The sequence below is a fragment of the Miscanthus floridulus genome, chromosome 1 (assembly GCF_019320115.1).
Source record: "Miscanthus floridulus cultivar M001 chromosome 1, ASM1932011v1, whole genome shotgun sequence".
Lineage (NCBI taxonomy): Eukaryota > Viridiplantae > Streptophyta > Magnoliopsida > Poales > Poaceae > Miscanthus > Miscanthus floridulus.
In genome coordinates, this window is record NC_089580.1 from 66,912,004 (window position 1) to 66,936,054 (window position 24,051).

The window sequence follows — 24,051 nt, forward strand, 5'->3', positions numbered from 1 at the left end:
TGAAGGTTGTTAAGCCTCAAAACACGGTGACCACGGCTCTGACACCACTTGAAAGGTCCTAATGGCTAGAGGGGGGTGAATAGCCTATTAAAATTTCTACAACAACACTTAGCAAACCAGTTAGACAAATATGAGGCGAAGCGAGTGTTGAGCTAGCCTACTAAAAATGCAAGCCACCTACCACAATTCTAGTTTTTATAGTCTCTATCCACACAATGGCTATGTCACTACACTAAGTTAGTGTGCTCTCAAAAGCTAACTAAAGAGCCACACTAACCAAACTAACAAGCTCTCACGACTAGCTACACTAAAGAGCTTGACAACTAGTTTGCGGTAATGTAAAGAGAAAGAGCAAGATGGTTATATTGCCAAGTCAAGGAATGAACCAATCAATCACAAGAATGAATACCAATGAAGACTAATCACCTCGTTATCAAATGATGACATAATGATTTTTTTACCGAGGTTCACTTGCTTGTCGACAAGCTAGTCCTCATTGTGGCGATTCACTCACTTGGAGGTTCACGCGCTAATTGGCATCACACGCCAAGCCCTCAATAGGGTGCCGCACAACCAACACAAGATAAGGATCACACAAGCCACGAGCAATTTACTAGAGTACCTTTTGGCTCTCCACCGGGGAAAGGTCAAGAATCCGTCACAATCACCGCGATCGGAGCCGGAGACAATCACTAATCTCCGCTCGATGATCCTCGCTGCTCCAAGCCATCTAGGTGGAGGCAACCACCAAGACCAAGAGTAACAAACGAATCCCACAGCGAAACATGAACACCAAGTGCCCCTAGATGCAAAACACTCAAGCAATGCACTTGGATTCTCTTCCAATCTCATAAATATGATGAATCAATGATGTAGATGAGTGGGAGGGCTTTGGCTAAGCTCACAAGGTTGCTATGTCAATGCAAATGGCCAAGAGACTGAGCTTGAGCCGGCCAAACAATATTTATAGACACCCCAAACAATAAAGCCGTTGGCTCAATTATTGGGCTGACTGCGGGACGACCGGACGCGCAGGTCGTGTGCACTGGATGCGTCCGGTGTGGTGACCGGACGTGTCCGGTCGCAGCCTGACTGCCACGTGTCCCTTTCTAATTGTTTAGCCATTCCCACCCAATGGATATCTCTGCGCACAGTAATACTACGTGATCGGACACGCTGTTAGAAAATGACCGAACGTGGGAGAAGCAGCATCTGATCAAGTCCAGAGAGCTCCTAGAGCCGCTCTGGGCCGATCGGACACATCCCGTCACACCGGACCAGACATGGGAGACGCAGCAGCGTCCGGTCGAGTCCAAAGAGCTCCCAGAGCCGCTCTGGGCCGACCGAACGCGTCCGGTCACACCGGACCGGACACGGTAGACGCAGCGTCCGGTCAAGTCTAGAGACGCAGGAGACGCAGCGTCCAGTCGAGTCCAGAGAGCTCCCAGAGCCACTTTGGGCTGACTGGACCAGACGCTCCCAACGTCCGATCAATTATAACACTGAAAACCCGAGACTTGCTGGTTCACACCGGACGCGTCCCGCGTCCGATCGCTCTCTACGATCCTGCTTTGGGCTATATCACTTTGCCCTGATGCTGAATAGTAACTCGTCAGCGTCCGGTCACTCCACTGAGCTAGAGTTTGGTCACCTAGACAACTCTGCCCGTGCCTGGCCAGAATACCGAATGCATCCGGTATCGATATCGGATGCATCCGGTCATGTCAGGAACACTGTCGCCTGAGATAGTACCGGACACGTCCGGTACACATGTCGGACGCGTCCGGTCACCCCGTGACCAACGCAATCAACTCCTTTTCAACTCTATCTTCTTTACCCTTGCTCAAATGTGCCAACCACCAAGTGTATCACCTTGTGCACATGTGTTAGCATATTTTCACAAATGTTTTCAAGGGTGTTAGCACTCCACTAGATCCTAAATGCATATGCAATGGGTTAGAACATCTGGTGGCACTTTGATAACCGCATTTCGATATGAGTTTCACCCCTCTTAATAGTACGACTATCGATCCTAAATGTGATCACACTCGCTAAGTATCTCAATCACTAGACCGAAAAGCTCCTATCAATTTTACCTTTGCCTTGAGCTTTTTGTTTTTCTCTTACTTCTTTTCCAAGTACAAGCACTTGATCATCACCATGGCATCACCATCATCAAGTCATGATCTTCATTTGCTTCACCACTTGGAGTAGTGCTACCTATCTCATAATCACTTTGATAAACTAGGTTAGCACTTAGGGTTTCATCAATTCACCAAAACCAAACTAGAGCTTTCAAGACATCATTCTCCTTAGGCTCCTTGAGCATAGGATGAAAGCCTATCACTTGTCCTAGACGTTATTCTCGAAGTCATAGTCAGGCTCCTCACCTATATTTAACGTCATAGTACTTTTCGTATTAGCCTACATTCCCACCTTATGTCACGAAGCATTTGAGGTAAGTGGTATGGAAAGGGTAAACCTAATATTGGTGGTGGGCTAACACCAACTATCAATATCTTGTAAATATCTAATCTTAACAACCTCACACTTATCCCAACCATTCTCATCAATTACCCATATCTCCACATGAGGATTGTGGTCCCAAGGATGACATCACCAAAAGGATTGCCCGCAGGGGATGGCATAGGTGTTAGAACCGAGGAAGCGTGCAATGCCGAGTTGTTTTATTGTTTTGGAAAAGGCGAGGAAGTTGTTAGAAGGACGGTCATGGCTATGGCGATGGAAGGAGTAGAGGATGGCCATGGAAAAATAAGAACATAAGAGACAAGCAGTGAGAGGGGGTGAATCTGGTTCTGTCGATTTAATCTAGTGAATGCATGGGTATTTTGGTCGAATCACATTTCAAAGAGGGGATAAATGAATTAGAAAATGTCTAGCATGCAACCACCCTTTGATAATGACACATTTAGGCATTCTAAGAAACCCAATTTTAATAATGGTGGAATTCCAAATTTCTAGGCATGTGGCATATGTATGGTCTTGTAGGAATGTCTCTCACTTTACCCCGCCTTATTATATATATTTTTATATAGAAGGATGAAATGTGGAAAGCACCCATAAGCTCACAACTTTTTAATAATATGATGAAATACCGTACCACGAATGCTAACTCTTGTTGTCCAATCAAAATCAAAAGATAGCGAAACAAAGGACACAAACCACGAAACACGAGTTATATCTTCACTGTCTACACAACACATGGAATGATCGTCTTATAATACTGCTAGTGCAGCACACTGCCTTCTCTATTTTTCCTGACGAGTGACGACATACTCCATATATATACTCTACAAAGGTGCAGGATGATGATCTTGAACAGGAATTCGTCGTGGTTATCTATTGTGCAAAAAACGAATATTTCCCTCTTATTACCCAATGGCTAGAAGTCCAGTCGTAACTTTCCTTTTTTTCTTTTTTTCTTTTTGCCCTAATTCTGTATCTAAACTTTGTTTCCTTATCATATCATTAATATATAAACAGTAGACAGTATAGGTAATCCTACTTCCTGATTCCCTCCACTCATCATGGGCATATAGACTCTCGTTCTAGCGGTGTCATTATCGTCCAAGATGGCATCGCATTTCACAATAAATACAAGGTGCTCATACGTCATCTCAAGAGGGTGAGACAAGAAACCGGGTGTTCATACATGATATATGTTCCCATCAGAATCCAAAAAAAATCTGGATTTTGGTCCACCATTTTGCCAAATGGATCTAAACACCATCCAATTTTTTTTGCAAAATGAGGTCCATTTCGGATTCTGCATTTGGGAGTCCATAGGCCAAAATTGAGCCCGTTTTGTGCCTGGAAGTCTACGTTGCCCTCAGTACCCCACCCTATCCGCTCGTTCCCTTCCTCCCCGTTCTCTTCCTCCCTGACGCAATCTGCATGTATTAATGAGGGCAAATCTGTCATTAGTTGAGTTCCTATTCTGGATTTTGGGTGGAAGTAAACACCCTACTAAACTATTTTGCATTTTGGGTTTTGAGGGGGATTTTGATTATGGATTATGGATTCTGCATTCCGGGGAGAACTAAACAGGGCCATAATCACTGTTTGTCTAAACGGCTGTTTAGCCCGTTTACACACCGTTTAAACGCTACATGGTGGTACACCGTTTTCGTTTAATCGGTTGTTTTGACCGTTTAAACAGCTGTTTTTCTCGTTTAAACACCCGTTTTACCCGAATAATGGACTAAACAGTATGTGATCGACTGTTTACCGTTTAGCGTTTAGGATAACACTGGATATAATAGGTCAAGCGAGCACTTTCCGGTGCCTTGGACAATTTTTTTCCCAAACCCTCAAATCGCACATGGTTTCTCATGTTGCATTGCAGTCAGGTACTCTGGTTACTAGTATCAATTTCATCACTGATTAATGATTATACTCGGCTAAAATATTTAGGATATATTCTTAAGGCCTGTTTGGATGCACCAGCTAAACTTTAACCGGCTAAATTTAGCTGCTAGGCATTCAAACATCCTAGTTAAAAGATCAGCTAAAGTTTAGCTGGGTTTAACTATTTCAACCCAGCTAAAGGCAACTAAAATTTAGTTAAGTCTATTAGCTGAAGCATCCAAACACATTAGCTAAAGTTTAGCTGTGAAACTTTAGCTAAATTTTAGTTGGGTGCATCAGTTCCTACGAGAAGTGTGCCGTCAATGAAGATAAGAATGCATAAAAGAGAAATGAACTAGGTCCATACAATTTAATTCCGTATGAACCAGGCATCCATCCAGCACGACTTGCATAGAAACATCCAGTAAAATTTTTTCACTTCGTGTGGGCCAAACGCGCACAGTATTCTCAAATACTCTCGCAACATTCAAAAAACAGCAAGAAGATAGAGAAATAGGCCCATCATTGGCCCGTCTGATTTGAAGCCTAGGCCACTTTAGAAAAAGAGTCTCTTTTATCTTACCATAAACTATTTTCTATGGTCTAGTTTTTTTTTTCTCAAACACTAAATTAGTCATCTTATTACTCTTCTTACTCTCAAAATTGTTTAAATTACCTCTATGCCTTTTAAGTATTTGGCAAGTAGCCATGTCTCTGCATCTTTATTGGGTACTCCCACCACCCCCCCCCCCCCCCCCCCCCCAACCACCACCCCCAAGTGGTTTTTCACGACGATTTCACCTTTAATAAGAAAAATTCCATAAATAAGTTTCTAAAATTTTTGAGAGGAAAAATACAAATATAGATTAGGATACAAGAAACTCAAATAAAATATTTAGAGCTCTTAAAAGTACTCTCTTTCTATATTGTAAGACGTTTGGTGTTTCTAGATACATTGTTTTTATTATGTATCTAAACATAATGTATATATAAGTGTATAGCAAAAAACTATGCATCTAAAAAAGTCAAAACATCTTATAATTTGGAATGGAGAGAGTATATCTAAAAGCTTCCAGTGTTTTAGGTGTAGAAAAATTGGAAAATATCTAGAAAATTTCTAGAATATTCTAATAGATGTCTAAACATGTTTTTAAAACTATCCACGGTAAAAACATGAGATGCAACCAGCATATGAATGCATTTAGCATTAAATACATGCTAGATTCTTGTTGGTTGCATCTTATATTTTTGTTATGGAAAGTTTCTAAAACACATGTATACACCAATTTGAATATTTTGGGAGTTTTTTTTATATATTTTTCATTTTCTTAGAGCTAAGTCCATTTTTTGGAAGCTTCTTGAGATACTTTTACTAGTTCTAAATAATTTTTTTCCAGTCTCAATCTATCTTTGATTTTTTTTGGAAGTTTTAAAATCTTAGAGACTTTTTTGTGGTTTAAAAATCTTAATTAGTATTTATCAAATTTCTTAACTTAAAAAGGATGAAAAAATTGCATTGAAAATCACTTTTAACTAGACATGGATGTAATTTAAACGGTTTCGAGTGTTGAGAAGGTAGGATATTTGGTTTTAGGCTTGTTTGGGACTACTCTGCTCTACCTTTTTCAACTCTGCTTTCAACTTTGCTAGCCAAATAGGTTGAATCCACAAACTACGTTCGAGTAAAAATGGAATTGATGATCAACTTCACATTTTTTAGAGCTCCCAAAGGGTACTCCAGAAACTTTACTTTGGAATCTGATCGTTCATATAGGTGCGTACCTTTTGGTCTTTTCTTTATCCTTCTCACCGAACTTCTTGACAAAAACAGTAGCACCACCACAAACTAAAAAAAAACTCTATATTCTTTTATATTAATAGTAGAGATTTTGGTGGAAAAAATTTAATTGTAGTTCCAAAAATGAAACAAGATATATCATGACAATCCAATCTTGCTTTAGCTCTAGGTTCGACCCGACGCCGGGCTAGCTTTTTCCAACTACTCCCTCCATTCTTTTTGATATGCCACATTAGCTTTAACATAAGTCAAACATTACTACATTTGACCAACCATTTTAAAAGATTCTTATAGTTTCACAACATATGAATTATATATTATGAAAATATTTCTCATAGTGGATCTAAAACATAAATCTCATGACACGAATCTATGTGTGTGTTTTTCTTGGAACTAATAGTCAACAATACAAATGTTTGACTTATGACAAAGCTAATACATCTAATAAAAAATGGAGGGAGTAATTAGTTTTCTTACGTAACTGATTAAAATTTTCTTTTCTGTCATGAATACTTCTCCTTTCGTTATATGCCATCTTCTTAATCTTCCTCTTTCCTTGCATGAATGACTATAAATACAGTTGGTTAGTTTATCCTAGTATTAATTAGTTTCTTGCACTGTTGATGAGTTTTATTCACTGTTAACCTTAGCGATGAATGAATGCGCAATAAGAGTTCCACAGCTGATGCATTTCATATTTTGCCGATACATCGTGCAGGCAGCTAGCTAGCACTAGGCTGACCACGATTAAGTTCTGTTTATGATGCCGCCGCGCTGGCCCTTTGCATTGAAACGGATGCTTTAGAAGCCGTGCACCGGACCAAACGGCTGCCCGGGACCGGAAAGACGCGTGCGCTGGGTGGTGTACGTGCCGGCGAGCATTCAACGAGCGGCGCCGTGTCCCCCGCGGGTGCATGCTCTCTGATCGGCCTCGTTTTGGCCGGCAGAGTGCAGAGCAATGCTCGTACTAGAGCCGGAGACCACATGCACAGTGAATCAGTGATGGATTCATGGGGTTGGAGAGAGTACATGTACCACCCCTGCTAAGTGCTGGTCCAGTAATCAAGCTCTGTGGGCGATGGTAAGAATATTTACAATTGAGAATGGGTGGGATATGATTTCAGTTTGGTCATGCCTGCACTTCTTGATGATCAGCGGAAATGTTGGAACATTTGTCAGGAGATCGACGAAGTTCAGTGAAAGAGGATTAACAATGTGAGAATATTTTTGCTGGTGTTGCATTGGTAACTTGGTACTGAGATGCATGATAGAAGATCGATCTTAGCAATATGAAGTAATAAAGTAGTAATACACCAAAAGTGTAGCAAAATGATGGGGTTGTTTTCTTCTAATTTTTTTCGCAAAAGGGGCTCTTTGGTTTACTTGCTTCTGCTCACCTCATAACTAGGAAATGAAAAGAGATACCAGTTTGGTTGAGAAGCTAGTTTGTCTCGGGATCTGTGATGGCAAGAAAATACCTTGCTGATATAAAAGAGCTAATTTGACTAGCTCTAGCCGGCTGGTCCTCGCCAGCAAGGCAAGGCAAGTTTGCCTCCGAGCCAAATAGGCCCAGAGCCTTGTTCTACTTAAGTGACCTATACAGGCACGCTTTTAATAGGTGTTTGATTTGAGTGGGTTGACGATGGATCTTCTGAACCTAACTAACACTGTACATTTAAGTTGTGGAATGAAATAGGTTCTTTCATCACCAGTTCACCACCCATTCCTCACAAGCACGTAGTTAATTAGTTAACGATCATAAGTGCTTCTTCACATCAAAATTCATGTGATAATCTCACGATGGACCAGCCTATTCAGCAAATGGTCATAGATTCTTTGTCCCATCAAAATTCATAGGATAATCAAAACGACTTAATTTCTCAAACCAAACACCATGCGAGTGTGGTCACATATGTAATGATGAGTGATGGGCTAACTAAATACGGAGCAGCAAACTCTGCACAGTTCATGGTTCATAGTACTACTACCGGTCAGAAACCACAGGAGCAGATTGATCCGGAGCAAATTCAGTTGCAGATTTCGCTCAGACATAATGCCCGGTACATGATGCACAGAATGTTTCCAAGAAATCAAGAATTCACCAAACTTGATGCTTCTTCTGATCTTCTCCCTACATCCCACCTCATCTCTAAGACTCTAACAGATATGTACAGAACACACCACAGATCAGTGAACTGACAAATCTGAAACAACTGCTAATAGACTATATCAACCCTCTAATCTCGTCTTCTTTACAAGTAGTTGCCTACTGCTACATCTATCCTTCTTCTACGCACTCGACAAAGCTTAGAACCCTCCTAAGCTTTCGTGCTTCTCTCCCACTCCCACACCGCTGCTGCTCTCCCTGGTGACTCTAATGTAGCAGAAGATGACGACGATCACCGCCGCCGCGAACCCGGCGAGGATCACCTCCGCGCCGGCCTCGGAAAGGTCGGGCCTGCTGCCTTCACCGGCCTGCGCGGCAGCCCCCGGTCCCGCCGCCGCCACGGCGCCTGGCGAGGCCGGTGGCTCGGCGATGCCCAGCAGCGGCCTGGTCATCGCTCCCTCGCCGTGAAGAAGAACAGCGCCAAGAACCGCCGCCACCAGGAGGAGCAGCCTTGGCAATGACAAGAAGATGCGGCGGCTAGCCATTGTATTGTACGGCTGCAAGCCAGGCCGTTCGCAACTCTCTGTTCCTCTAGATATCTTTCTGAGCTTTGCTCCAGAGTTGTGTGGGAATTGCGAGGAGGGTGGAGTGGAGGGAGCTCATTGCAGTGGGATGGATATATATGGGCAGTGAGACGAGTGACGGGAGTGAGGTGGAAGTGAGAGGGAGGAAGCAAGGGGGGTCGGACCGTCGGACCGTGGTCTTGCGCGCCTGCGCCTGGCTGGCACATGAGAATCGAGGCGAGGGGAGACGGTGAGCTGGGTCTCCTCGGGATTCTGCTGCGCTGATGCGACGCTGCGGCGCTCGCCCCTGCTTGTTTGGTTGGTAGGAGTACTTTTTTTTTTTTTTTGAAAAGTATTGGTTTGGTTGAAGGGAGCGGACCACCGGGGAGGAGGAGGTCGGGATCGGGGAAGATTGTCTCAGCCTCTCAGGGAGGTGGACCTGGTGGACGCTGTCCTCCTCGAATTTTTTTAACACTTTTTTAAAACTATTTTTAAATATGACACTGTTTTTTTTTTCAATACTAATATTTTTTGCCGTGCCTATTCGTATGGCGCAGCAAAATCACGTTGTTGTGCCATGCATGGAGCACGCTAGGAGCGGTGACGTGACAGCGACCAGGGCCGTTGAACGCTGACATGGCCGGGGCTGCCGTGCTGCGGATCAAGGCGCGGCATTGACGCGCCACGGCGCAAGGCGCGGCAAGGCCCATCACAGCCCGCAGCAAGGCCTCTCTTCTTCCATTTCTCTCCATTCCTTTCTCTGTCTCGTCCGCTGCCGCCCGCCACCCGCCGACCGCGCCGCTACGTTCCCGTCGCGCCCGCCCATGGCCTTAGGCCCTCCACCGCGCCTCCATCCCTCCCTCTCTCTCCCCATTCCCCTGCCCATCATAGCCTAGCATACATAGAAGACAAGGGCAACAGTTGCATATAGCATACATTTTATTATATTAATGTTAATTGTTTGCTATGCTATTTAAAACTACTATGTTAGTACCAATTATGATATATGTTTATTCTCTCATTTTGTATAATAGTTTATTTCTTTTATATTTACTTAGTTTTTATGCACTAATGTTCCATCATAGGAAAAAGTCTAGATCACCCCCTCACCTATAACAAGAAGTCTAGTTACCACCCTCAACTATAAAATCGGATTTTCTACCTCCCGAACTTTCCAAAACCGGTCAAATAACCCCCCCCCCCCCCCCCTCAAGCAGTTTTGGACGGTGATTTGCTACAGTGACGGTGGTTTTGTCTTTTTCTTTTTTATTTATTTCTGCTGAATCTTTGAAAAATCATAGTAAATCACAGAAAAATCATAAAATGGAAAATCCAATTTTGTTGGACTCCACATGAGTAGATCTACACAGTGAGCATATAATATGGTATGTTTTGGTACAAAGTTTTTGCTATAGCTTTAGATCTATGATTTTCTATAATTAATTTAAATAATTCATAGATGCATCTTCTATGGTTCAATTGTGGTGAAATTTTTATGGTGGGCTAATTATTGTATGATTGAACTGTAGTAAAAATTTCATACTCATTGGATCATGTATAACTTAGTTATAGATTTATTTAGGTTTATTCTTGTTAAATCTATGTTTTATCTATAACTTGAATAGTCCAATGAAGTTATAGATTTAACAAGAATAAACATAAATAAATCTATAACTAAGTTATACATGATCCAATGAGTATGAAATTTTTACTATAGTTCAATCATACAATAATTAGCCCACCATAAAAATTTCACCACAATTGGACCACAGAAGCTGCATCTATGAATTATTTAAATTAATTATAGAAAAGCATAGATCTAAAGCTACAGCAAAAACTTTGTATCAAAGCATACCATATTATATGTTCACTGTGTAGATCTACTCATGTGGAGTCCAACAAAATTAGATTTTCCATTTTATGATTTTTCTATGATTTACTATGATTTTTCAAAGATTCGGCAGAAATAAATAAAAAAGAAAAAGACAAAACCACCGTCACTGTAGCAAACCACCGTCCAAAACCGCTTGGGGGTTATTTGACCGGTTTTGGAAAGTTCAGAGGGTAGAAAATCCGATTTTATAGTTGAGGGTGGTAACTAGACTTCTTGTTATAGGTGAGGGGGGTGATCTAGACTTTTTCCTCCATCATATTATAGTACTCTTAATGTTTGTTCTAACACATCTATTTAAAATTTGAACCAGGATGGGGGATCATCATCCGCAGTACCCCATTCTTGAGGTGCACTATGACAAGGACCACCGAGCCAAGCACCTGTCGGAGCTTCAGGAGGACTTCCTACCTCTTAGACTACGCACGCACCAGCCGCACCACTAGGACGAGCGATATCGGCCGTACATACAGCGTGTCGGCTTTCTTGAGATCGTCCAAGTCTTCAGCACTGGGCTACCGATCCTCGACCCTGCACTTCTCACTGCTGCTGTCGATAGGTATGATTTGATACACGTTTGGTAAAGTACAAAGCAGTGATTTGTCTCATTGTTTGAATTAAAAAACTTCTTGTATTGATTTAAAAACCCATAGGTGGAGGCCAGAGACCCACACCTTCCACCTTCCTTGCGGCGAGATGACTATCACGATGCAGGACATGAAGACGATTCTGTGTCTGTTGTTGGGGGTCTTCCAGTGACTGGGATCCTTGATAACGATCACTAGATGGACTTAGTGGAGCAGTTCTGTGGCAGAAGACCACCCGAGGACGAGGATGCTAAGAGAGCAAAGTAAGAATTTCTACGTTCCAAACATTTACCATTTTGACACCAGCACATGCAAGTCTTTGGTTGGTCTCTTATATCACAAATATATGTTATGGTCTAAGTCTGTCGTTGATCTACATATTCTGCAAATTATTTTGCTATTTAAATGGAGGGTGCAGTACATAACTTTTATGATGCGTATTGTCTTTGTCTAATTTAATGTTTATTTTTGTTCCCTCAGCTCTCATGTAATTGTCCTTCAAAAATTTTAGGGAAACATCATGTGTCAGTTCGGTCTGGATAACAGAAAACTTCGGGACGCTGCTGCACCCAGATGCTCTAGAGCAAGAGATCGAGAGGTATGCTAGGGTGTGGTTGTGGCACTTCTTAGGCACCTTCTTGTTCCCTAACGCGTCGGGTAACACCATCAGCTGGGCCTTCCTCAACATACTGAGCCAGCCATGGGAGAATATAGGAGCGTACAGCTGGAGCAGCGCGGTCCTAGCATGGATCTATCGTCAGCTCTACATTGCCTACCGACACAGTACAGGAGGTGCCAACCTAGGAGGTTGCTCCCACCTACTGTAGGTTTGGTGTTGGGAGCGATAGCCAGTCGGGAGGCCCGTTGTTCACGGTTTACCTGTAAGTGCATCGATTTTTTATTTTCCTCGAACTTGATGCCGCACTTGTGACTGACTATCCTATTCAATACAGGCATGGAATCACGTGGACGTAGGACCGACTGCTCTATACGTCTGGCAAGAAGCGGAGGTAGTTAGAGGGAACCCGAAGCGGCGACACAGGCAGTACTCGGACACGCTAGATGTCCTGACACAGCACCAGGTAATGACCACTTTGATACAGCTAGTCGGTGTTGTTGCTTTTTTATTATTCCCAAAAAATAACTATAGTTACCTAACTTTCATGTGAATTGATGTCCTTGGTCCAGATTCGAGCTAGAGGGGTACCTGAGTCCTCGCACTGAGGAAGAGTCGGACGAGTGGCTTTTTAACGGGCCACTAATTTTCTTCCACGTGGTCGAGATGCACTACCCTATAAGGGTGCATAGGCAGTTCAGAAGATTGCAGCCATGCCCACCGCTGCTATAGACAACCAATAGAAAGTTGCATGGGTGCGACAACTATAACATAATAATTTAGCAGTTATGTGTATACATACAACCACTAACTTACGTTAAACTTGTAGGTATGATCGAAGGACCAGGTACAAGGAGAAGAATTGGGCTGTGACACACGCGGGGTACATCCACGACTAGGAGAATAGGCAAAAGGTCCTGATCGTCAAGAAACTGCCACACGCTACCTCCAATGGTTGCATAGGAGCACCCACACACATATGCAGGCCCCCTATACTAACAAGCCAATTGATGAGGACGAAGACGAGGATGACATTGCTGATGCATACGACGAGGCGACAACGATGGAGACACAGCTTTAGAGAGCCCTGCTACAGAGATACATGGTAAGAAATTTGAATTTCAATACAACTATACATCGGCGTTCCTATGAATTGCAGTGATACGAACTTACCTTGATTGTATATGCAGGCAACACAGTTGACGAGTCTGTCCAACAAAGCAGTCGTGCGACTTCACGAGACAAGAGGGGAGCTGCACGGCATTCTACACATCTTCGTCGATGTACATTCTATTCTCAAAGCCATGACAATGGTTAAATGGTTCGCATGACTCATTCATTCGTGTTTTCTTTTTTTGTAGAAAGTGAGGAGGAGCTGCAAGAAGCTGACACAGAAGCTCAACTACGTGGATACTCCATGGGAGATGCCCTATGACCCTGACCTGTCTAGTTTCTTACGCTCGAGCACTATGCTGACACGAGCAGGTTCCTCCGACACGATGGCTGTTGGGACCTCTTATGTTTGTATTCCCAGCAATATAGGCAAGGGTCCTATGGAGCATGACATTGAGGAGGATGAGGAGGAAAAGGACGAGGATGAGGAGAAGAACTACGACAAGATTGGGATGTCTCAGCTTGGTGATGCACCATTTTCTACACAGTTCGACGAACAGGTACTTGAAACAACCCTTCTCCATATACGTCACAATTTCTTAAACATTGTAAGTAACGATGCCTATATTGTAATTGCAGGGTCCTAGTTACACTCAGCAGTACCACCGGGTGTACCGCCAACGAGACCGTACCGACGTTGGGTTCACCCCTAACGTGCTACCTTCACGTCCGAAAGAGGCAGCGATGTCCGCGGTACCCATATACTCCTTGGTCATAGGAGTTCTTTAGGATGACATAATGCACTTGTACTCGGACACCCATATACTGATGGAACATGTAGTATGTCGAGTAATGTCGAACTTATGTATTGATGAGCTTGTGTCGTAGTTATGACTTGCTGAACTTATGTCGAATAGAGGTATTGTCGAACTTGCGATGAACTTGGGACATGTACAAGTTAGTATTGTTGAACTTGTGTATTAATTGTCTTGTGCACTTAACCTTCCTGCTGACCTATTTGTTAAACCGACACGATGAAATAACTTGGCTCATGTGAGAACATAACAGAAGTGCCTTGTTCCATTTGCTGCTGCTTTGACCACAGCGCCATGGCTGGGGGCACGTCAACCTTGCCGCCCCATGGCGGCTGGCGTGTCAGCCTTGCCATGCCATGGCAGCTGGCGCATTAGCCTAGCCACGCCGTGGACGGTGGCATGGCAAACCCATGCTGGGCGCTGGCCAGACTCCCTTTTGAGCGCATCAGCAGCAGCAAGATTTTGATGCATATGATTTAAGGGGTTTCAAAAGATCGCAATAGTGAGAACAACTTTTAGATTGGTAGTCTTCTAGATAATATTTGGACAAGATGGGCACCAAACTAAAAGGAATATGCGTGCCATGTCTCATGGCTAATGTTTCCCTTGGTAACACTGGTACTCTATAGATTGTGGAAGAAACCTCTTTAGCAAACCCCTCTATCAGATATGCTTCATTAGGACACTACAGAACCAGCCCAACTTCATTGGTCACCAAGCATCTGTCGCCTAATGCTAGCAGGCACAATGAGACACACTAAGACCCAAAAGTAATACCCGAATGTGTGACAATGACAAAAGCAAAAGCATTATATACCGAGAATGTAACAAATACATGCAAATTGCAGCATTGTAATACCATTTTTTGTGGTGAAAGTTTTATGAGATAACACAATGTTTGTTACAAAAATTAAACAGTGTTTGTTACATGGGTACAATACATAAATAGTTCAAATGAAACACAATGCAACACCGAGAAAGTTCTACTACAATACAAATATCAAATCTAAAGCATTGAACTAGCACACCTGTACCAATCCTCTACCACACCTCTACCAATCATCAGTCTGAAACATACTGAGTAAGCAACTCATCGTCCGAGTACCAGTCCTCTACCACTACCTCGTTGTTGTGGCTAGGCTCACCTACATTGCCCTGATCTGCATATGGCCTGTAGTAAGCTGCCTCTGCTTCAACTGCGGCCTCTACGGCCTGAGTCAAGAACACGTCCTCCTCCGTCTAGCTCATGTGGTTAGGCTCACCTACATTGTCCTGATCTGTCTGTCGCCTGTAGTAAGCGGCCTCCGCTTCATCTGCGGCCTAAGAGAAGAATGTGTCCTCCGCCTGCAAGCCCGCATCTGCTTGAGCAATAAGCTCGCTAAGTCTGCTAGTGTCTTCCTCAGCCTCCTCTGTCTGTAAGCCCACCTCCACTAGAGCGATGAGATCGCTCAACCTGGCAGTGTCGTCCTCATCTTCGTCCCCATCATCAGCCAACACAATCGGAGATTGGACGGTGCGACCAGCTCGCGTTCTCTGCTCATCTAACTTCTTTCCCTCATACTTTGCACGGGCCACCTCTGCAGCATGGTCCTCGCTGCATCCAATCCCTTCATGTATAAAATGCAACCAGTTAGCAATGTGATTATATATTACATTTAAAATCAGGCACCGAAAATAAAAAAGCTTTCAAGCACTTACTGGCACACAATACAACAACATGGTCATTCAAGACCTGCATCTGTACTCTTGTCTCCTCCCTTACCTCCTTTCTTGCCCTCTCCTCCTCTAACGCCCTCCGTCTCTCCAACCCCCATTTGTCAAGCCTAACATCGACCGGGTTATGAATACCACGCTGTCTAGCAAACTTACGCATCTTCTTTTTGTGTTGTTTAATGAATAGGTTGACGTAGTCAGATCTATATCCCCTCTTCCGTGCAATTACTTGCCTCCCCTTCAGTTCATCCAAGAACTTAGCTTGACCATCATAACATTCCCACCTGCATTTCCTAGTGCTCTGTTCAAACAAAAAATTATATCATATATGTCTTAGCAAATGAAACAAAATATGATTTCATGTTTACCACAAAAATAACCAACCTCATCATAGTCAACCATATGGCCGCAATAATGGCCTATTCCAAGCTCCGAAGGGACTAGACCGTAGTTGAATTTAACATCACATTCGCACATGACTGGAGGTGCTTTGTAAATTAACATTTCTTTCTTCTTTTCCTTTGCCTTTGGTGGCTTCGGCCATTGATTCTTAGGACTGTTGAGCCACTCATTGAAACGATACTTCGCAAATCCATAACGCTACAAGAGAATACATTAGTACATGCACACATATAGAGATAAACATTTAAACAGATACACTTTCTACTTACTTCGTGCTTGTTCGAACACACAAACTTCAACGTATTCTCAAGGTTTATCACAGCTCGATCTCCGCATTCGCACAGAGGAGGTTCCTCGAGTCGTCTAACTGTGGCTAGGTGCTTCTCCTTAGCCATCATTGACGGGGGTTGGGGGTGGAACCCATCACTCGAAGTGCTCACGTGGATGTCTCCCTCTATACCGATCGTCGAAAAGGAGGTACCTAGGATCAAACTTGTCTACACCGTCGATCCACTAAAAGAAAAAGCACCTCTCATGGGCATACACAATAAGATTCCAACAAAATATTAGTAGCCTACTTACACAAATAAAAAAAGATAGTAGAAATAATTACTTACATTAAAACGACTGCATGTGTAGAAGCAACACGTCGCTGTGTCTGGATGTCTCGATTAAAACACGTTGGCCGAGAAACCACAGTCACAGTTAGGGACAGGAAGGTCAGGAGGGATGGGGATATCTTTGCTAGACGCGTCGGGGTATAATTCTCTAGGACGACCCCATTTTCTCTAAAACTCCTCCCGATACATGTCTTGCATCTAACAAAGCGGTTGTAATTTAACAAACAAAATCAAAACATCACAAATTAATGTCAATGAGAACCATTTGCATTACAATAAATAAAATATAAACTACACTTTGGTGCAAACTCTATCTTAGATGTAAACATGCAAACTATATAAAAACTATACTTTGGTCACTAAAAAATAAAATTTAGTACTTCAAAAGTGTGTCCATATATTTATTCACATATAAAAGTTGAGATGCAAACTCAAACCAGCAAAATTCATATAAAAATTGACCTTAGAATACATGATAATCATAATTCTAACTAACCAATTAACCTTAACATTGGCAATCATAATCCTAATCCTTCAATCCAACATTCTAACGAACTCATATTTTCCTCCATACCCTAACTACTCGTTCAAATCATTCGATCCACCGTGGAGGCCAAGGAGGAGCTTCATTACCTTGACAAGGCCGAGGAGGAGCTTCGGGGAAGGTAGGGAGGGGGCCGGCAAGGGAGGGAAAGTCGACGACCGGCCGTGGGGGAGCCGGGAGACAAAGGCGCGGGCATCGCGAGCGGCCTCACCTCGAGTCGAGCAGACAGACAGAGGGAGGGAGCCAACGCCGCAACGAGTAAGTAAAGCCTCGTCGCGCCATGATGGGTGGTGCGGCACTGCCGCGCCATGATGCATGGCGCGTCGGCCCTGCCACGTCAGCGGTCGCCGTGGCCGTTGACCGCCACATGGCGCGGTAGCGTGAATTTACAGCGTCATGCAAACAGGCGCGTCTAAAAGTGTTACTTTTGAAGAAAAAAAAACAGTGTTAAAATTAAAAATAGTTTTAAAAAGTGTTAAAATAAAAAAAATCTCCTCGGCAACCTGGGCCCTGGGGGTAGCCCCTCGTGCATGGCTGTGTCTGTGTGATTTCTTTACCACTGTCCTGCGCCCTTTACCTCGAGTGGTTGTGTTGTGGCAGTTGAGAATTTGAGATAATGAGATGGTAGGCATAAGATCATGTCAATGCCTGAGACAAATTCTTTGGTTGCAACCATGTTCAAGAAACCATGAAAGGAACTTGGTGCGTACGTATAAAAGACATCATTAACTTTCCTGGTGAAACCTTTCCAACGTCCACCTGGCTACACACGATCGATGTTTGGCAGTGCGAGGATATGAGAATGTTTGCATTGCTTGGGCCGTTTCAGCTGATAGAAAATAAAATTGGACCAAACCTTAAGGCCGGCTGCTGCCCATCTCCAACCCATTGAGTCATCAGTAGGGAAAGAAAAGGAGTCCAAAGTCCATACTCGCATGCTGCATCCAGAGAGGAACCATCTGTCCGGGGAAGGTTCATACGGGCCAGGGCCAAGGCCAAGTGTTGCACATACTTTACTGGGGCAGCTTTTAGAAAAAAGACATACTGGAACAGTGGAGCCGTTGTCCTGTTGCAGCAGACGCTGCTGCCTCTAGGAACTGTGGGGGTACGGGGTACTGCAGGTAAGGATGAAAACGGAACGGAAATATCCCGAACCGAACCGCATCGTTTTCTATATTTAATCCGATCGAATCCGCATTTTCTTGTCCGACTTTACCGTTTTCGCTTTCGCATTTAAGATGTTTCGTATTTCAAATGTAAAAGTAGAAAACGGTTTAGACATTTTTCCAATCATTTTCTACTTTTCTACTTTTAATTTGAAATATTCCGAATTGAAAATTCGGTTTAAACCGAATTTGGCCAATTGCACAGGTCATACAGCCCAATTACAGGTTGTTCACCACCCAGCTGCGTTCTTTCTACTGGTGGTCAGCTGCCATCTCTTATAGACGGCGCACAACCTCATCTCTCTTCACCTCACGAGATAGTGCTAAATGTCAGGAAACCAGCAGCATCTACACGAAAGCCCACCTGGGCCATAGCTCATCAAGCTCATCGGTTTAACCCCCACCTGCAAAGTCAATCATTTGATAGTTTTTGCATCAGCCGAATAAATCTTTATTACTCAAAAGAAAAATCTGAATAAATCTTTAAAATAAAATACTACATCTATTCTAAAAAGATTAATAAAATTATTCTGACTCAGTTTGAGTTCATGTTTCTATAATATGCACTTGTTAATTATTATATGCACTTGGACTTGATCATGTATGCACTTAGTCATGCACTTGGTCTACGGGTCGGTATTCCGTATTGAGTTTTCGTATATCGACCGTGTTCGACATAAATCCGCTCGAATTGGTTCGTTTTCGAAATTCTCGATAATTCGTAAGTTCGCGTTCGTTTTCGTGTCCGGTTTTACCGTTTTCGCTTTCGTTTTCGTATTTCAAATGTAAAAGTAGAAAACAATTTAGGAGTTTTTCGACCGTTTCCGACCGTTTTCATCCTTAACTGCAGGCAGCGCCAGCACTGTTTCCGGGGCCCCATTTGGCCACCGGTGTCACAGCGCGGCTCCGTGTTTGGTGGCCGCCGGGACCGGGAGGAGGACGCCGTGCTGTGGCGTAGCTGGATCCCTGCTGAGTGCTGACTGAGCTCGCAGGTCGCAAGCGAGAAGCACAGAAGCAGGCCACGTACGCTGGCACGATGAGAAGACGCGTTTCGGACGGTATGGTACAGCGCCCGTCTTTCTCAGCTTCCTTCCGCATTTACGTTGCGACGGTTTGATAGCAGCCTCTCTCCGCATTTGATATAGGCTAATAGCTCTGTTGTAGTCCAAAAGTTGCAGGCGTAAACTTTGTGTGGTGCAGAGTACAGAGTTATCTGGTGCAGTTGAGTATTACTGAATTAAAGACCAGGCTAAGACAATATCTGGCCTCCCAGTGATGTAGCCTGAGTATATCTCAACAATACCTAAAAATCAACTCAAAATCTGGTTTTGACTGAGAAGAAGAAAAACCGAATAAAAATGATGTTAGATTCCACTGGTACAAAAACGATTTTTTAAGGTGTCTCCTATTTTATTTGGGCAAAGCTCGCCGGCGGCTTGTCCTCGCCGCACCCTTCGCTCGCCTATCCCTGGCTTTGCGCTCATCGTAAGAAAGAAGAAGGGTGAAAAACGAATATTACAGGCATATGTTTCAACCGTTTCTTCAGATGTTTCGGAGGTATCTCCGGTATTCGGTTCGAACCGAACCTGATAGATGGGGCCTGCAAAAAACGATTCTGAGAACGGTTCGGTCCCTATAGTCGGTCATGTTGGCTTCGCTGAAAAAAACAGTAGAAACACTGTTCCGATAAAAAACAAGCTTAAAAAATACAGATTATAAAAGAAACGAACAAGACAAGGATGAGCATCCGCTGTTAAATTTCTCGCTCCAACTTTTATCTCATATCCTTCAATCAATGCGTCATATCTCAGCGGCCAATACAATATTTTATTCCCTGTGTTCGAACCAAGTTTGAGTGTCGAACCAAACGATCTTTTGGCATGGTTCGGTTGCTCCAGTGAGATCGATTTTTACTCTCTTTTCTCTCTCCCCATGGTTCGGTTTGATACTACACTGGAGCTGCTCTGAGTATTAGAGCCAGATGTTGCATATGTTTTAATGGTGATATACGTATGTTGTAAGTTTCTGTTCGTAATTTTCTCTGTTTTTCCAGACGTATGTTGCAAGTGTATTTATTTAAATGTTGTGACACATATATTGCAAGTGTTTTATCTTGATGTTGCATATGTTTTACAGTGATTTTCAAGTATTTTTTAGGTGTTTTTGTAAGTATTTCAGATATATGTTTCAAATGTTTCATGTCTTTATATGTATGCTGCAAGTATTGCATCTTGATATTTTAAAAGTAAATTGGGTGTTGCATTTCCCTCCTCGCTTTCTACTTCCTCGCCTCGGTGTCTCTTTCTCCTTCCGGCGTCGGTTGGGTATCCACCGCTCTTTTCCGCTGTTGTGGATGCTGGTGACGTTCGGGGCAACGTGGACCTCGCGTGAGTGCATGAGGAAATAGTTTACACGCGTGGACGTGCTAGCAAGCCCGTACACATAACGCAGAAACTAAGAAAATCCACTCGGACCAAGGTAACGCATGTGCGCTGCTCTCCCTCCTCTCGACTCTTCCTACTCTTGTCTTTCTCGGGAACGAGCCGTAGCTCGAGTGGCATCGCTGCTGGTGGTGCAGCGGCTGGTCGTGGGTTCGAGGTCTGCTCGACCCATGATTTCCCACCGGGGGTTTTCCCCATTTTAACAGAGCCTCTCTCGCGTGGAGCTATAAAGGGATTACGACGCGCCCGTCGTCTACGAAGCCTTGGATGGTTTCGGTGATCTCTTCAAGGACGCGATCTTAAAATCTAGGTGTAGTCGTAGGATTTGTTTATGTATTTGAGGTATGCGTAGGGTGTGTGTGGTGTTACCGTGTTGGTGTGTGTATCTGGTCATGAACAGATACTACAGTTATACCTAGATGAGAGGCGCAAACAAAAAATACTCTTGTCTTTCTCTGTGCGGCCGTCGCTTCTCGTACGTGGCATTTGCCTTGATATACCACAATAAAAAATAGACTACCTAGAAGTATATGGAGCAAATTTAGGTTGTTTTAATTAAGATCCTATGCATGCTGCTGTAGAGAAGGTAACTGCATATAGTTGCATGTGAGTTGTGTAAGTTCGTTATTTGAGCACTGATCTGAAGTGACGGCTGATTATTTCTCCACTATATGCTGAAATTAATATTGCAATGTTTGATTGCTTGCATTTTTTTATATGGCATAAAGTAATATGCCTAACTGCTCTTCCACATGTAGGTACCTTGAAGAATCAATAAGAAGGTTCGTTTTTGTGAGGAACAGACAGTTTGTTACTTGCATATTTCAGCATAGTAGCATTTTGTATTTTTGATATACTTTTGGCTCTCATATTTTGATGATTTTAGACTTATTAAAAGCTATAAAATATTGTACGAAGACATGTATTATTTGATCATCAATCTCAGTTTTAATACGCTGATACATTTAATTCATACATGTATCTACTTGCGTATGCAAGTTTCATCTAGATCTCAGTCTAAGACATCTATAGATACATTATTAGACATGTGTCGAATGTGTCGAGTGTACGGTTTGATTGTAGTTGGACTTGAGTTGTATTTGGGGATAGGATAGGATTGGAGTCGAACCTCGTTAAGAAAACATCGTGTCTTGTTGCTGTTCTCGATTGCATATTTTCTTTTATACGGTGTTATTCGTTAAAAAACATCATGTCTTGTTATCGTTCTCATTTGCATATTTTCTTCTGTACGGGGCTATGCTTCGCACTCTTAGATTAGGATTCGATTGGATGTAGATCTAACCGTGCGCTCTAACTCTCTAAGTTTAGTTCCACGTCGAAAATTGATGGCAGTGGGGCACAACGCACAATATATAAGGCGGGACAGATCTCACCTATTAGACTAGTTTTTGGGTTGAGTTAGACCTAAGTCTTTGATATGACGTGGGCTCCGATGGAGCTAGGCCTAAAAGGGATACGTGGGTATTGCGAGCTGGATAAGATCTGCTACTCACTACAAGATAAATAAATCTCATGAATACGCCCGTGAGCTGGATCGGATCTTATCCCTACAAAATACATACACGAGTTCACAAACTGCAAATGGTATTGCCGGCGTGTGCAAATGGAATTGTGGATATCCCAAAAATGAATGCAAGTATGAGTTGCGTGCCAATTAAAATGACTCAAATTTAATCAAGTTTCTAGTGAATGATATTCATATTTATGGCTCCAAATCAATTTATTATGAAAATATATTTCGTAATTAATCTAATGATATTTATTCGATATTATAAATATTAGTATTTTTATTTATAATTAGTCAAACTTATAAGATACTAAAATATGCCATTGTGTTAGGATTGTGGGACGGAGGGAGTACCAGATACCACAGCGGTCAGAAATCATACAGGCAGATTGCGCTAGAGCAGTAAGGAGTAAGGATTGTTTCGAGACTAAAAGCAGTTCAACAAACCTGATGCTTCTTTCGACCTTTTATTTTTCTCTTTTTTTTCGTGAACATGTGCCGTGGCATCAGCTTTTCGGCCTGTTAGCTGGTTGATTTTCTAGGTGATAAGCCCGGTCGGTGCTAGTTTGTTGTGAGAGGAAAACACTGTTGATTGTCTGATAAAGCTCTGGCTGAAACCAACAAACGAACAAGCTATCTCATCAGAGGACATTTTTCTCCTACTCGTCACCTGATTTCATCAAACAAATACCCTGCATATACACACCACAGATCAGTCTCCTCATGGATGGACTGATCTGACGAACCTGAAACAGCTGCTATCTGATATGCTATCTCTAATTCTCTATCGTCTTCTCATCCCATCCCCTTTACAAGCCTCTAAGTCTGAACTCTGAACTGAAAGAAAGAAGATCCTATGAAGACCTATCCGCCCATTAGAAGCTCAGAACAATCCTCACAAGCCCTGCTTCCCTCCCGATCCCAATCCCACTCCCACACCGCTGCTGCTGCTGCTGTTTTTCCTGGTGACTCTGATATAGCAGAAGATGATGACCATCACCGCGGCAGCGAACCCAGCGAGGATCACCTCCGCGCCTGCCACCGACCGGTCAGGCCTCCCGCCTCCCCCGGGCCGCGACGCGCCGGCGGGCCCCGCTGCCGTGCCTGGCGCGGCGGCGGTCGGCGGCTCGGCGATGCCCAGCAGCGGCCTGGGCATCGCCATCGCAGCCGCAGCGTCGCCAAGGACCAGCACCAGGAAGAGCAGCCATGACAATGACAAGGAGCTGCAGCGGCTCGCCATTGGCACAGTTGCGAAGGTGGCAATGCCAAGGAGCTCCAGAGTTTTGTGTGCGAGACGAGAACAGCGTGGGGTTGGTATATATATTGGCAGTCAGCTGGCGGAATGAGATGGAAGCTAGGGGACCAAGGTCTCGTGTGTGTCCGGCTGGCACATGCGAATCTGATGAATAGGGAGATGGTGTGAGCTGGGTGTTGACGGGATTCTGCTGCGATGCGGTGGCGATGCAAGTGCAACGCGCGCTGCCCTGCTTGCTTGTCGTTGGATTGGTTGGGTGGTTGGGCGGGAGGAGGTCGGCATCGGGGGAGATTGTCTCGGGGAGGGTGGGATGCGGGCGGCTGTCACGGGTAGCGCTCCCGGCTCCCGGCTGTGTGATACATTTGCAGCTGTGCTGCCGAGTGGTTGTTGTGTGTGTTGCAGGAGGAAGCAATGCTATTGCTACGTTGTGTGGATTGCTAGGTAGGAGGAGCCGCGATGAGCTTTGCTCCAGTAGCGATGATTGTTGCAGCAGTAAAGGCGAGCAGATCTTGGGCGTGCGATGT

General features: G+C 43.7%; 1 protein-coding gene across 1 annotated transcript; it reads right to left on the reverse strand.

Moving 5' to 3' along the window:
- Nucleotides 1-23,167: 23,167 nt before the first annotated feature.
- Nucleotides 23,168-23,809, reverse strand: LOC136458199 (uncharacterized). The gene is given in 1 exon segment (XM_066458183.1): nucleotides 23,168-23,809. A coding segment is annotated over 1 exon segment (642 nt).
- Between the last annotated feature and the right edge of the window lie 242 nt (nucleotides 23,810-24,051).